This window comes from Strix aluco, chromosome 4 (genome assembly GCF_031877795.1).
Source record: "Strix aluco isolate bStrAlu1 chromosome 4, bStrAlu1.hap1, whole genome shotgun sequence".
Classification (NCBI taxonomy): domain Eukaryota; kingdom Metazoa; phylum Chordata; class Aves; order Strigiformes; family Strigidae; genus Strix; species Strix aluco.
In genome coordinates, this window is record NC_133934.1 from 106087175 (window position 1) to 106101122 (window position 13948).

The following is a 13948-nucleotide window of genomic DNA, read 5'->3' on the forward strand; positions in this document are numbered from 1 at the left end:
GATGAGGGAAATCCAAAAGCAGCTGCTGTGTTGCTTCAAGAAGGGAAAGAGGCTCATCTGAGTAGAAACAGATGCGGCAATGGAGAGAGGAAGAAATGCAAAGCACAGGGGTTTTATTTTGGTCCAGAAATTGGCAAATGATATAAAGGGGTGATTGAACAGTTCACAGAGCCAGAAACAAAACAAAACAGCCTGAAATCAGAGGAGAGGAGTTCTGGGAAGTGTGGGCCTGTAGGTATGAAAAATACTTGACTAAATCATCTTTGGGAGAGCCAGAGTTTCTTCCCTGCCTGGCTCATGTTCACTTGACAGGCTGCAGTTGCCAGAGGCTGGGTGCTACTTTCATCCGTCTGCTTTCAGCTGTTATTTTCAGCAGGCTCTGTGTTTTAGTCATTCTTGATTTGCCGTTTGACTTTTCTGATTGCACAAAGACATCACTTTAGTGTGAGCAACGGCTCCTTGCTTGGCAGGCTCTGGCTTGCAATGGGCTTTTTGTTGGTGATGGGTAAAACTGAGGATTTCTGAGAGAAATTTAGGAGCTGAAGGTGGGACTCAAACACAACTCAAGATGACAGACTGTTTCTCACTTCAGTTTGGAGTAGGGATGGCAGGAGGCAAAGGACCCAATGTGTGTTTCTTATTCCTCTCCCATATATCTAAAGATTTTTCTATGTGTGTGCTCTTTTTTTAGTCACGTGAAGAAAATTAACTTTTCTCAGTGTTTTCCTAATGTATGACAGTGCCTCCTCAACTCCTTGTTTTTTTATTGATGTTCTTTCCACTTTTTCTTCTCCTGTGACCTAAGCCTGAAAAACCATGTTCAATCCCTGTTAGTCACTGATACGTTCCTCTCTGCTGCCCAGAGACCTTTGACTACAGCAGACTGCCATACAGTACCTAACTCCATTATCCTGCATCTATCTGAGTTTACAAATTAAAGATGCCACGGACTGTAGTAACACTTTCAGTTGCAGATAGCTAAAGCTACAGTTCTAAAGTCATACAGACCTAAATATAGTAGATAGCATATTTATGTTAGTCTTGAGTAACTTAAATAATGTCTTACCATCTGGAAATTTTACTCCTTGCTCTGCTTTCAGGATTATTAATAAATGATGCTCCTCTGAGCAAACCCAGTTGGCCATGCTAAAAATTGCCTGCTTATTTCTTTTCGTGATCTCTGCAGTTCGACTACTTTTTAATCAATGATAGTGGTTACTTCTGGGTAACTTTGATTTCTTTATAATATTGTGGAGAATTTTGTAAAGACCTTTTCAAATCTGATGAACCTAGAAGTTAATTTTCTGTACTATTTTACTGTTAGATCCTCAGAGTTTTCAGACTAAGCAGCTGTTGGACCGTGACAGTCCTTTTCCTGCTCCATTTCACCTCTGCACTCTCTGCACCGCTAGCACTCATTGCATTCCTGATACATTTAAATTACAAATTTATTAGAACAAATTCTTCTGTTCTTTCTGTTGCCTTAGTACAGAGGTCGGAGTAACTTTGGGTGCCTAACCTAATAATAAATGGGACTGAAAACCTCTTTTCTGGCTCTTGCTTTTGAATTTGCCTTTCTTGTTTATTATGTAAAAGAGCTACATTATGGTTACGTTGTACCATCGTAATGAGCATCCCAGGTGAGGCTGGAGGATCACTGGCAAAGCTGTGGGCTGAGGAGGCGGCGAGGAGGAAGGTTTGCAGCTCTGCGGTGGGGTGCTTTCAGCAGAGCACATAGGGAAGGCTGCACTGGCTTTGGTTGTCTCCAGCTGTGCTGGCCACACTGCTGGGAGCAGGAAACCCAAGCAAGTGACAAGAAGCGAGCTCTGTGAGGATACGCAGCAAGAACCACTTAAGGTGACATTTGCTCTCTTTGGAATAACTTGTCCAAAACTTTTTTTTTTTTTTTTAATGCTTGCATGGGAAATAACAACATAATGGCACCCAAAGGTGAGTGTCTGCCTTTGGTCCTGGCTGTAGTCAGGTGGATAACTCAGAGGACAGTGTCAGTAACCTCTGACAGCATTCCACAAAGTAAATACAAGCCAGAGAGAAACTTCACTTTTTCATTCTCTGACCCAAGTCTTTGTTTCAGGAATACAACATCCTAAAGACAGGTCATCGCTCCCATTTTTCCAAGTGAACTTCGAGCTGTGTGATCAATGCTGGAAGAGAGCTGAACCACACTAGTTTGCAACCACATCCATGTTTTAAAGCTTGCGCTGAGTAACGTTTGTACAATTCGTGTAACACGCTGTTAATTAAATGAACTGTAGATCTTAAGTGATCTCCAGGCAGGAATCTGACTGTCAGAGTGGTGTGTTGCTAAAGTAATGGGAAAACAAGAGCTGACTCATTAACTGCAAGTTCCCCATGAGGATGAAAACAAACATCACTTTTGGCTCTTTTACTTCAGTCACATTGAGATGTTTTAATTTTGACTTCACTGGATGTTTTCACTTTGTGCCACGTCATGAAAAAAACCTATCGGAAGCCAACCCAAAGGGAACCCCAAACCGGTTCACCCTCCAGGCGTCCAGCCTGGCATCTCTGGCCGGGTCAGGCGCTGCCCACAGGCACACAGCCTGCCCCCAGGACGCAGGTCTGGGTCACGCCGGGTCCTGTGCATCGCTCCGGTTTATGCACCGGCGACTGAGGTCTCTCCCGCCCCGGGCCTTCCTCACGCCGGGGCGGCCGCTCGCCGGGGCCTGGAAATGGCGGGGTAGCGGCGGCCCTGGGGCGGGGGTCGCGGCCCCTCCGCGGTGACGCGGGCGGCGCTTCTGCAGGGCTCCACGGGCACCGCTCCGCGGGTACCACGGCGGGGCCGGCGGCCGGCAGCGGGACGCTCTTCCCGCCCCGGCGGCGGGGCGGAGGGCGGGGAGGCGCCGCCACCGCCCCCGGCCCGGCCCGGCCCGGCCCTCCCCGCCCGGCGGCAGCCAGTGAGGTCGGCGGGGGCAGCCGGGCGGGGCTTCCCGGCCAGGTGGGTGCCGGCGGGGAGCCGAGCCGGGCCGGGCCGGGCCGGGCCACGCCGCGCCGGGTGGCCTGCGCTGCCGGCATGGTGCAGCAGGAGCCTGCCGGGGCGCCGGGACTAGCGGCAGCGGGGGAGGCGGAGGCCTGTGCCGCCGCTGCCGCCGCCACCGCCGAGGTGCGGCTGTCCCGGCGCCGCTGGGCCGTGGTGCTGCTCTTCAGCAGCTACTCCCTGTGCAACGCCTTCCAGTGGATCCAGTACGGCAGCATCAACAACGTCTTCGTGCGCTTCTACGGCGTGAGCGCCTTCGCCATCGACTGGCTCTCCATGAGCTACATGCTCACCTACATACCCCTGCTCTTCCCCGTCGCCTGGCTGCTGGACAAGCGGGGCCTGCGCCTCATCGCCCTGGCCGGCTCGGCCCTCAATGCCCTGGGTGCCTGGGTGAAGCTGGGCAGCCTGAAGCCGCACCTCTTCCCCATCACCGTCCTGGGGCAGGTCATCTGCTCCCTGGCCCAGGTCTTCATCCTGGGCATGCCCTCACGTATCGCCTCTGTCTGGTTCGGCTCCCGAGAGGTTTCCACCGCCTGCTCCATCGCTGTCTTTGGGAACCAGGTAATGGGTGGCTGCCCCCCAGCTGGCCCATGGGGTGGGCGGTCACCTGCCTGGCCGGAGACTGGGAGCGCTAAGGGGGCAAACTGGGGAGGAGGAAGAGGTGCAGGGGGCTTGGAGGGCTGCAGCAAGGATCAGAGGCCCTTAGATGAAATTCCCCCTGGGAAATGCAGCTGGTACCTGGAGGGACACAGCTGGGCTTAGGCTGTGGGCTGATGGGGTGGCAGAGGCAAGTGGGACATAAGTCTACAAAGTTGGGGGCAGCATGGGGGTTGGGTATGATTCTGGCTTTGAGAGGCATTTGGACTCAGGGTCTTCTCCAGTGCCTTCCTACTCCCGTGTCTGCAAATCTCTGCTCCAGGAATGTGATTCAGTAGAACCATGGATGGGCTGGAGGGGAATGTGCGATCCCATGAAACACACATTAGACAGAGTGTCCTGCAGACTCAGATCTGCAGTTGCATCTGGACTTAACACTGCGATATCTTTCTCCTTCTGACAACCAGATGGGACAAAGGAGATTAGCTGTCTACTGAGAAGAGTACTTGTCACTGAGCTCTGGAGGAAAAGGACTTTAGCACTTTCATACCTCTTGAAAGTAGGTACAGAGTTTCTACAAGCAGTTGCTTTGGAAAGAAACAAACCTTCCATCAGGCTAGGACCAGGTAAACTCCCTGAGCACTCTTGTGTCAAGGTGGTTCAGGGAGGCCAGTGACAGGCACTTGCTCAAACTGTGACGGTCTTCTCTTGTAGCCAGCTACTGCTCAGAGGACATAAATTTTTCCACAGCTTTGAAAGGAAGGAAATAGCTTCTTGACCCTTGTACTGGAACGCATGCTCATCCCTGTTGCACGAAGCAGATAGGCCAATACTGATGCAATGTGGCCTAAGCGAAGCAAGTCTGGCTCTGCAATGCTGATGTGAAGAGGGAAGCAGAACCTGGCATTAGCTGCTAGGCTTGGACCTGTGTCCCTTGCTTTGAGACCCAACGTACTCCCCTACGTTGCACCACCCTGGACCGTCTTTGATTTAGCTTGTGGGTGGCTGCTATTCAGATTTGAATGGTTTGCAGTTCAGGTAGTTTATAATGTACGGTTCTTCCTTGTAGGTAATTTTGTGTGCAGTGGGTTTGAGGTCTTCCTTCCCCACGTTCCTGGGTTTCTGTGTTTATTTAGATACTGCTGAGGCACAAAGAGGTGAATGCTGGGAGATGGTATTTGAGGAACTGAAGTTTGTGGAACAGCACTAAGCAATTAAGGATACTCTGGTTTACATCTTTTGGAAAGAGAAAACATACTTATCTTTCTCTCAGTGAATCTAAGCTTTCCTCTTTTCTCTTATCAGCTAGGCTAGCGAGCTGTTTTTTATGTGTTTTAAATGAATCCTTAGAGCAGAAGGCATTTAACTTGGCATGAGCACTCTGCTGATTCAGGAGTAAATAAGTAACAGAGCATTTTGCTGTCAGACTTTTTTTTAATTATTCAGTTGGAGTTACTCAATAGTGTGCATAAGAAATCCAAACAATGAGGTTTTCAGCCTGTGCTATATGCATGTGTGGTATCTTCATTGTCCTAAAAGGAGGGGGTTGGTATAACGTTGTGTAAAGCAAACTTTGCTACACTTTGGTGCTCCACACTGCTCCAGGGGTTGAACTGACATGGCAATGAGACCTCAGTTCAGTACTCTGTGCTTTGTAAGCTCAGACTTTCCTCTCACAGAAGTCGGAAATGGCAATGACTAAAGGCAGAGCGTACTCCATAGGAAGGACCTATTAATTCCCTTAGTCACGGGCCCTGAGGTGCATAATCACAGTGAATGAAAAGCAGCTATTTTTACTGGTGGTGTTGGGCGGGGGGGAAGAAATAGAGGTGTCCTTTTTTCCTGACTCTGCAGTTACAGACGGTGTTTTAGGGAGTGTTAGCAAAGGGTATAATACAGCGGGTTTGTAATTGCAGTATGCCAGCATGGCAAATTATTCCCTATGCTCATTTCTCTACAACTGTATGGTTTTCCTTTCCTTGCCACGTCACTTAGTTACAGATCCTCAAGGTGGAAAACTCTGTCATGATTTGTTAGCATGATTATTATCACTGAATGCCAAGCACTGATGTCCCTCTCCATCAAGAATTGCAACCAACTACATGGAGGAGCCGGGCAGTGTCACTGCTTCTTTGTCTGATACACCTGCCCTCTTTCTGCTCCTACCCGCTCGGCCTCAGGCAGCACTTAAGCAGCGCTGTCCTGAGGAGAGCCCTGCTTGCTGCTTCATCTAGGTCTGCTGGGGTGATGTCTGCTCAGGATGCTGCTGCTGCTTTGCTGAGTGATGGTAACCTTCAGGTTCAAAGTTAGCCCTGAACAGTAAATCACTGAATCAGACTGAGTATTAAATATATTTTAAAATAAACCCTAGTAGAGTATCAGATTCTCCTCACTTGTCTCTGGTCATGTGTTGGCTGTGGTACCTGAAGTGCAAATAATTGAGCACTCTTGAATCAATGCTGGAGAGCTTCTAGAAGAGTATGGACACCAGTGGAGGAGGTGATCACATTCTCTTGTTTATCCACTGCTGGTTTTCATGACATTTTACTTTTCCCCTTTTTAACAGGGAGATGCTTAGCTTTTTCCATTCTTTTTCGTCGTCCTTGCAAGTGCATGTATGGGGAGGTGAAGAATGGGGTTTACTTGCATGTTGGATACTTTGGCATTAAAATATTAATGTTATTAAAATATTACTAGCATCTCATTGCTTAAAAGACTAACAAAAATATATGTGGGGACTCTACCTCAGGCTGAAGTTCTGGGGTAAGGAAGCAGAAGTGTTTTGGAGAGTTCATCAACGCCCTTCAGATGTGTTTGAATATTGGGCAGAATTTGTCTGATGTACTTTTGAAATACAGCTATCAGTAGTAGCGTGCTTGCTGTGTCATCACCGGTGTCACCTGTGGAGGAGCTCGGTGCTGGATATCTATGTGAAGTCCCATGCACAAGAGGTGGATGGGAGAGAGTGGTTTGTGTAAGGGTGTGCTGCTTCCATTTTGGTGTATTGATTCATCAGCCGGTTCACTGTTTGGGGACATGGTTCAGACCTGACAGGTTGCAGCAAATGGGCTTCTGATTTCTACTTTGGAGGGAGGCTGATCTCTCATTCTCTCTGGTGACAGGACCACAGCGGGAAGAAACGCTTTCCTGAGATAGTGTTATTTGCAGGCGTATGTGCTTCCTGGAGCAGCAGGCTTTGCCCCTGCCTTTAACATAATACTTGCTCTGATGTCTTTTGGGGATGAGGAAACGCTATGCTGTGGCATGACAGAACTAACACAGTGGTGGGGATGTTTAGGTAACGAGTTAAATTCTTGTGGCTTTTTGAGATTTATAAGCTGGAGCCTGGTGGCCAGGTACCAGCTCTCTGCTTCAGCTGCCATGGCATGTGCCGGACTGCTGGGCTTGGGCCATGCTTCTTCAGGCGTGTTGGTTTTGGGCATATCTCTTACTGCTGTATCTCCCTGTTGACACCTGATGGGCAAGGGACATGGGCAGCATGCAGAGAAAGAACATTTGTGTTTGTGACTTTGTATTGCTTTGCTACCTGTATTGTTACTTTTTTGATTGAAATAGACCTTGTTCCTGGCTCTTGCCATTCTGACAAGCAGCTGACGGGCTTGGGAGTAAAGATGTGGGCATGTTAGATGATCTTTCTGCTGTAATTTTGCCTCTTCATTTTTTAGCAGGGCTTGATAAAAGGTGTTGATGTGGTTTGGGAGGAAAGAAAACTTCAGCTTCGTATTAATCTCTGCCTCTGGGGAAGAACGATGCAGCACTTTACTGATCTTCAGGTGGGGTCTGTCCTTGTTCTGATGCAGCTGGCACATGACTTCAGAGATTTAAGGCCTCATAACAGAAACGGCCTGAGGCAGAGCTTTTAGGTGCTATCTTTAGACTGCTGGGAGTGCCAGTCTAGCAGTGATTAGGTGATGGCTTTTGAAGTGGACAAACTGGATGATAAGTTGTGAATGAAATTCAGGGAAATGCTCTCCCTCCTGGTGGATCCTTTCCTCTTGTTCTGAATTGGGGGAAAGAGTCTTCATGGGGTAGGGAGTGGTGTGGGTGTTGCTGAACAATCCTGTCTGCAACACCTGAATGGCCATTGCTTTTGTGTTGGTGAGGCTGCAGGGCTGTATGTGCTGCTGTTTGGTGCCTCACTACTAACTCTGTTTTGTACCTTTCGCCCTTCAGGGAAGGTGGCATCTGAAAGTCTAAGAAGTTTTGTGGAAATGGAGCATGTCCTGTGGGATTTCTGTCTTTGGGTGGAATTCTAAATCTCTTTGGCTGTTATGTCCCTGCTGGAGGGTCCCTCTCTCTGCAGATGAGATTTGATCCCTGTTAGAAATAGGGGCAGGTGGTGGTCTCCCTCACACCCCTCTGTAGCTTGGCCCCGTATCTCCAGGGTTTTAGGTATTAGAATAGAGAAGCTTTTAGCAAGGAACCAAGAGGGGCTGGTAGTGGCAGTAGTTAATGGTTGGCATTCTCCAGCCCTGGCTCCTTTCTCCCCGTTTAAAGAAGGGCAGGGTGGATCAGAGCACTTGGATCACAAGGAGTGCTATGTGCCCAGCTCTCCGAGATCCTGGATGTGGCTTAGTGTGGGAGGGTGTGCTGACCAAATAGCAACGTGGCTTTCCCAGGAATGCATAAGTTTCTATAAATGGACACTGGAGCTTGAAACGAACTTTTCTACACATTTCATCTGGTGCTCCCTTCCCAGCCATACACCAAAGGCACTCCCCCTTCTCCCTCAGAGAAGCGGTTGACTTCAGTGTTATGATCTGTGGAAGTTGCATGGGAGTTAAATGAATGACTGCAGTGTTTTTGCTGGGAGGGGCTGCCCTATGGCACCCTCAGCACTTGCCCTGCAGGATCCCCTGGGGCTAGCTATTTAGGTGACTGTAGTAGGTCCTTGGCCAAAGTATTATATCGGGGCTGAGGATTCCAGCAGAAGCTGAGGTAGTTGTGTTACTGTAAAAGCTGTCAGAGCTAAAACCCCTCTTCTGCTTTACTCTCTCTTATCTATTGCTGTGGTTTTGCTGTGTTGAGTTCCTTTCCTGGTAAACTGGGGGAAGGTGCATTTAAGGGTGAGAGGCCCTGAATGACTTGCATAGAGAAGTAGCCTTCATCATACAGCATTGCATCATATTAAGCAGTATGAGTTTATGCCACAGAAGCAGAAGTGTGATGAGAAAGGGTGTTTGATTTCTTCCAGAAGGGCTTTGGTTGTGCAAGTACAGTTTGAAAAAATACATTGTGTCCCACGTCAGTGGGAGAGTAAAAGAGTCTAAGCCTTATCTCGTCACAAGGCCTGGATTACAGTTTCTCCTTTCACAACTTGGGTCCTTTCTGCTTCTTAAAACACTGCAAGAAAGGTGACTAAGCTGTGGTTTGCAAACATTTATGTACGTTGACTTCCTGATTACCTGGGTTTGAACAGGCTCTATCAGTTTTGCTGTCAGTGATATGGAAGAAGCATATTCTGGACAGCAATCCATACAAAAGTATACTGAGTAGAAACTGGCAACTTCTGCTTTACACAGCTCTTCAGTTGAGTATTTTCAATTCTACTGGAGCCTTTTGTACAGAAAGGTGGCTAGGACCTGTGCCGGTAGCAGAGGATTGGGAAGCTGATGTGCAGTAGGAGTCACAGGGTATGAGAAGGGGGTGTCTGTCTGTTCTCTGCAGATTGCGATATGTGAATTGTAGGGTCAGAAAGTTTAGCTGCTCCTGTGAAATGTCATGGTTATAGCGTGGGAGGTACCTGTAGTTAGAAAAGGAGGGAGCACCACAGGGCAGAACTTTGACACACAGACAAGAGTAGAGAAAGAGGGTGTGTTGCCCAGGGCTTTGGAATAGGTACCTCCTCAAATGGGTTTCCTGGGTCAATGAAGATCCAGGTCTAATGCATTTAATTATGTTGGCAGAACTGTCAAAGAGGCATCTGGCATGGGTCCTGTATGTATTGAGCTTGGTTCAAAGTTCCCCCCTCTCATATGTGTAAAAGCAACCTAGTGAGAAGGAGAGCCCTTCTATTTCCCTTCGTAAGGGCTTTCCTACTGCAACAGGAGGCACATTGTTCAGATCCAGCAAGCTGTGCAGTTTACCCCTCCTCCCACCTGCCAGATGTGTCCTTTTGCCACTACCAGTTATGTTCTGCATCTTTGCATTGGTTTGCACTACAGGGTAGCTAGTGTGGGCTATGTGACATCCTTATTTAGTCTCATCTGTAACTGAACAGCACAGATGTTGCTGTACTTAGCTTGTGTGTTTTCTCTGTAAGATTTTTTTTGAAGACAGCCTGTTGTGGTGGTGGTTATCTGAGATAGAGGTTTCTAGAAGAACAACAGTTGCAGTGTGCAGGCTTACTCTGTTGACTTTTCACCAAGAACCTTGACTTCCCTGGTGATAATATTGTCGTGTCAGTTCTCATTGTTCATTTGGGGAATCTCATAGGATTCTTGGTATCTGAAGCCACTTGCATTAGAATCAAGTCTAATTTAAAAAAAACCATAACAAAACCCAGAAACCCAAAACCATTTCTACTACTGTGTCTGGAGAAGAACATCTTGAAAATGTGAGGCCCTACAGGCTTAAACATACCTGTCAGAAAACAGATAAATCAGTGTGTACAGCAGGACTGACTTGTTAAAACCATTGAAATATCAGCAATTTTCTTCCAAAGCATGGTAGTTAGTCCCTCTGGTTTTCTAAAGGATTCCTCATCTCCATGTTCCTTGGTTGATGTGGGTGTTGAAGATTAGAGGTAGTGCTGTGCATGTTAAGTAAATGGTTCAAGATTGGTACTGCATCTCCTCAGCAGTTCCACGAATCTTTCCTGCTCCCCTGCTTTCAGAGGCAGTGGAGGATGCCCTGTTAGAAATGGAAGAGTGGCCCTGGAGAAAATTGGTGTGACCCTCAGAAGGTTTCTGGTAGTGGCACCGCTTGGGTGGCTTGGTACAGGGCAGCCAGGAAGGAAGTTTTTGGCACAGGTGAAGTGTTGCTTTTATTCATGCTTTAAAACATTGAATTTGATAGAGTTTCATAAATGTCCCTCAAAGAGAAGTCTGCAGGGGTAGTTAGATCCTCCTATTTCTGTGCTCCAGGCTGATCTGGGGTGGTGGTGGTGTGTGTGAAAGATTGATTCCCAAATCAAAATGAGTCTGGGCTCTGTTAAAAGTCACTTTTGTGTGAGTGGAAAGGTAGAGTAGCTCCAATGATGTGTTGACAAATGCAATGAGCTCTCTTTGCTGAGAGCAGCTGAAGCCCTTGATTTTTTTAATTTTTATTTTTTCCCCTTCCGAAAGCCTTTCCTTTGGAAAGGTACAATGCATCAGAACAGAGGAGCATCTGGACTAGGTCAGGCCAAATTTGTCAAGCAGCCCGGAGGCCAGTCAGTGATAAGTACTAAGTGAAAGACAGTAAAAAAGGAGTTGTATCCTCCTAACTCTCTGAAGTCTTGGGAACTTGCTGAGATTGTGTTGAAATCATAGTGTCTGAGAAGCCTGTTGCATCGGTGTTTATTAATGCATAAACTTCAGTCTTTTGATTGCTACAGTTTCTGCCCATTTGGCCGAACCAGCGGGCTGCTGGCCCTGGGGTTTCCTGGGACTTCTGCCTGTGCCAGCCTCTTAAAAATTCACATCACTTTTCCCTTCCTGCATTCCCGATTTGAGTATTTGGTAACAGAGCAGAGTTAGCAGTTTGGTGTGTTTGTGTGCGAGTAGTTGGGTTTTCTGTTGACTTGTTCTTTTAAACTCCTGGATGAATACCATCTGGTCCTGACACCTTTAGAAGAAATTAGTTGAAATAAATTGATTAAGATCTTCCACTGATAACGCTTCAGATTTTTGCCACATGAAGAGGTTCTATTGATGTGGAAACCTCCCATAAATATGTTGTGAATGCTGGTGCAAGACTTCATTTAGTTCTCCCTCTTTCTCAAATATTCTTCCACAGTGATCATCTTTTGGCCCTACAGACTTTCTGGCAGGCTTCCTGATTTTGCTGTGTTTGAAGAGTTTTGACTTACTTTTAAAGTTGTTCCGCAGCCTTTTTTGGTCTAATTATGATTTTACTTTAGCTTGGTCCAGCTTGTTGTCTTTTTTTCTTTGCTTGAAGGAATAATGTCCAGCTTTTGAGTTGGATGGTGGTTGGTGGTTTTTGTTTGTTTGGCGTTTTCTTTTTTTTAACTGTCGTTCCTTTATTTTGTTCTAAAATCTTGCTAATATTCCCTAGGCTTACACTGAGCGTCTTTACACAGTCTTAATGCCGCAAGCATTTAATTTCTTTGCCTTTTCTTTTTAATTTCCTTTTAGGCAGCTCCCTCTTGTGAGTTAAATATCGCCATAGTGCTTTGGAGGATGTGTTGGTTTTTGGTTTTTTTTTTGGTCACTGCTGCAAGGAAGCTGAATTTGAGTGCAATGCAGAACTATTCTGTAATATTGATCGTGGTCACACTGTGCTGTGCTCTAGGTCTAAATCACAAATTGTGCTGCCTCTTATAGGTTCTCCTCAGAAAAGAGTATTTATGGAATCCAAAAATGCAGTCTCTGCATCATCCCTGTCATGACGCTTACTTAGCCTGCAAGGGCATTGTCGAAATTTCTCACTGTTAAATTTTTTCCTGCCTTTGCAGCATCTCTCTCTTTCTATCTTTTAACACTTTAATTGACCTTCTGGGTTTGGTGGTCTCTTCTGTCAATATTTGTGCTTACTTATGGAATTTTATAGGGCTTCTGTATTTCTGTTGCTGACTCTTAGTTTTCTTTAAGGTGGAGACTCACTCCTCAATCGATCGTTTATTTACATTTTTTTATGCTGATGCCACACTGATTATCTTCCTTCAGCAGACTCTTCGTATATAAACAGCTAAACTTAAATTAGGCATCCCATTTTCCATTTCAAGACTTCAGGTACATTTACACCATCTTTTTAGCCACTTGCTCTTGGCCTTGTACATGCTCAAATCTTGAATATGATGTTGCTGGGACTGGTGCTTGACAAAACTCAGATAGGAAGTACATTCCTTCTATCCTTTATCAGCCTTTAAAGAATAAGTCATCTGAACAGTGCATTCTGCTGTAGTTGTTGACTTCCCTGGTATTCTGTTTAAAAATTACCCTAAAGCTGTCTTAAAATAAAGTGCCAGCAGCCTGGTTCCTGAGGAGAGATTCTCAAAGATCAGGACAGTGTTGTGTGTTTTGGATGTGGGAATGCTGAGTGATGTGCCGAATTTTGGGAACTAGACCCTACCTATATAGGTCTTGGTGACCTTTCTTCATGTACAAAAAGGTTGGAGATGCTAATTTGTATGCTGGTGAGAGGGACTGCACTATGAACCCTAGTGACTGATGGTTTGAGGGTAGCACAGACGGTTGCAGAACCAACCTTGTTTTTACATTGCATTATTTTCCCAGCCCTGATATGAGAGGTGTGGAGAAGGGAGAAAAGTTATTTTTCCCTTGCTAAGGCACCTTTAAATTTTCTGGTTAACCAGTTGGGCTGATGGTGATGTGGGCACCGGCCTGCTGAGAACCAGGCTAAAAATCTCCTTGTGAAAGGTAAAGTATGTGCTGTATAATACTCATTGTGTTGTTGAGAGCTTGTCTTCGTTGCTAAAATTGGTATGAATAATCCAGGGTCTGTGAGCATCCTCCAGGAAATCTTCAGTTTTAGTCAGGTCAAGGGACCTAATCTTCATAGGATTAATAACATCAGTTGCTTTGAAATATAAAATGTAGCTCCTTTTGCTATGATTGCTGGGATTTTTTTTTTTTCCTTCTACCACCTAGTCCTTCTCAAAGGTTTAACAAACTCCTAATGGATAGAAGTGGTTCCTTTTTTGGGATGGGAAGAGCGAGGACAAAACATCCATTTATAGTCAGAAAAGTTGTTCAGGTCTTCTGAAAAGACAAGAGCAGTGTCCAAGAAAGCTGAGTAAGTCTGTGTCCCATTGGGTAAGTGATGACTATAGGACTTGCCAGTAAAGGATTTCTGAACAATTTGCAAAACAGATTCTCAATACCCTCTGTGCTAGATAGATCATATAGATCCTTTTTCAGGAAGGAGAAGCTGAAGGGAGAGCTGAAAAGCGTGAATCTTTACAGTGGTCCTGGAGAAACTTATGTCAGAGGTCAGAATGAAGCATGGATCCCTCCTCCTTTCCTGTTGTTGTTTTGCTGCGGTTTGGAGCTCATGGGACTAGCATGTGATTGCAGAGAGCAGGAAGCCAAGAAGCACCTAGTACAGGATTCCAGCCCAGTTCTTCAAAGAATAAAACAGTGATAAGACAAAGGAGCAATTTCCAGCAAGATGTTTATAGACCTT

At 46.3% G+C, this 13948-nt stretch overlaps 1 protein-coding gene across 2 annotated transcripts in view; it reads left to right on the top strand.

Moving 5' to 3' along the window:
• Window positions 1-2972: 2972 nt before the first annotated feature.
• FLVCR2 (FLVCR choline and putative heme transporter 2) overlaps window positions 2973-13948 on the top strand; it is a 42834-nt gene continuing 31858 nt past the window's right edge. The window contains exon 1 of one of the 2 annotated variants that reach the window (XM_074824764.1): window positions 2973-3583. In XM_074824764.1, the coding sequence (XP_074680865.1) occupies window positions 3056-3583 (528 nt within the window). In that variant the 5' untranslated portion in view covers window positions 2973-3055. The remainder of the gene's footprint in view (window positions 3584-13948) is intronic. The other variant, XM_074824763.1, reaches the window with a different exon arrangement.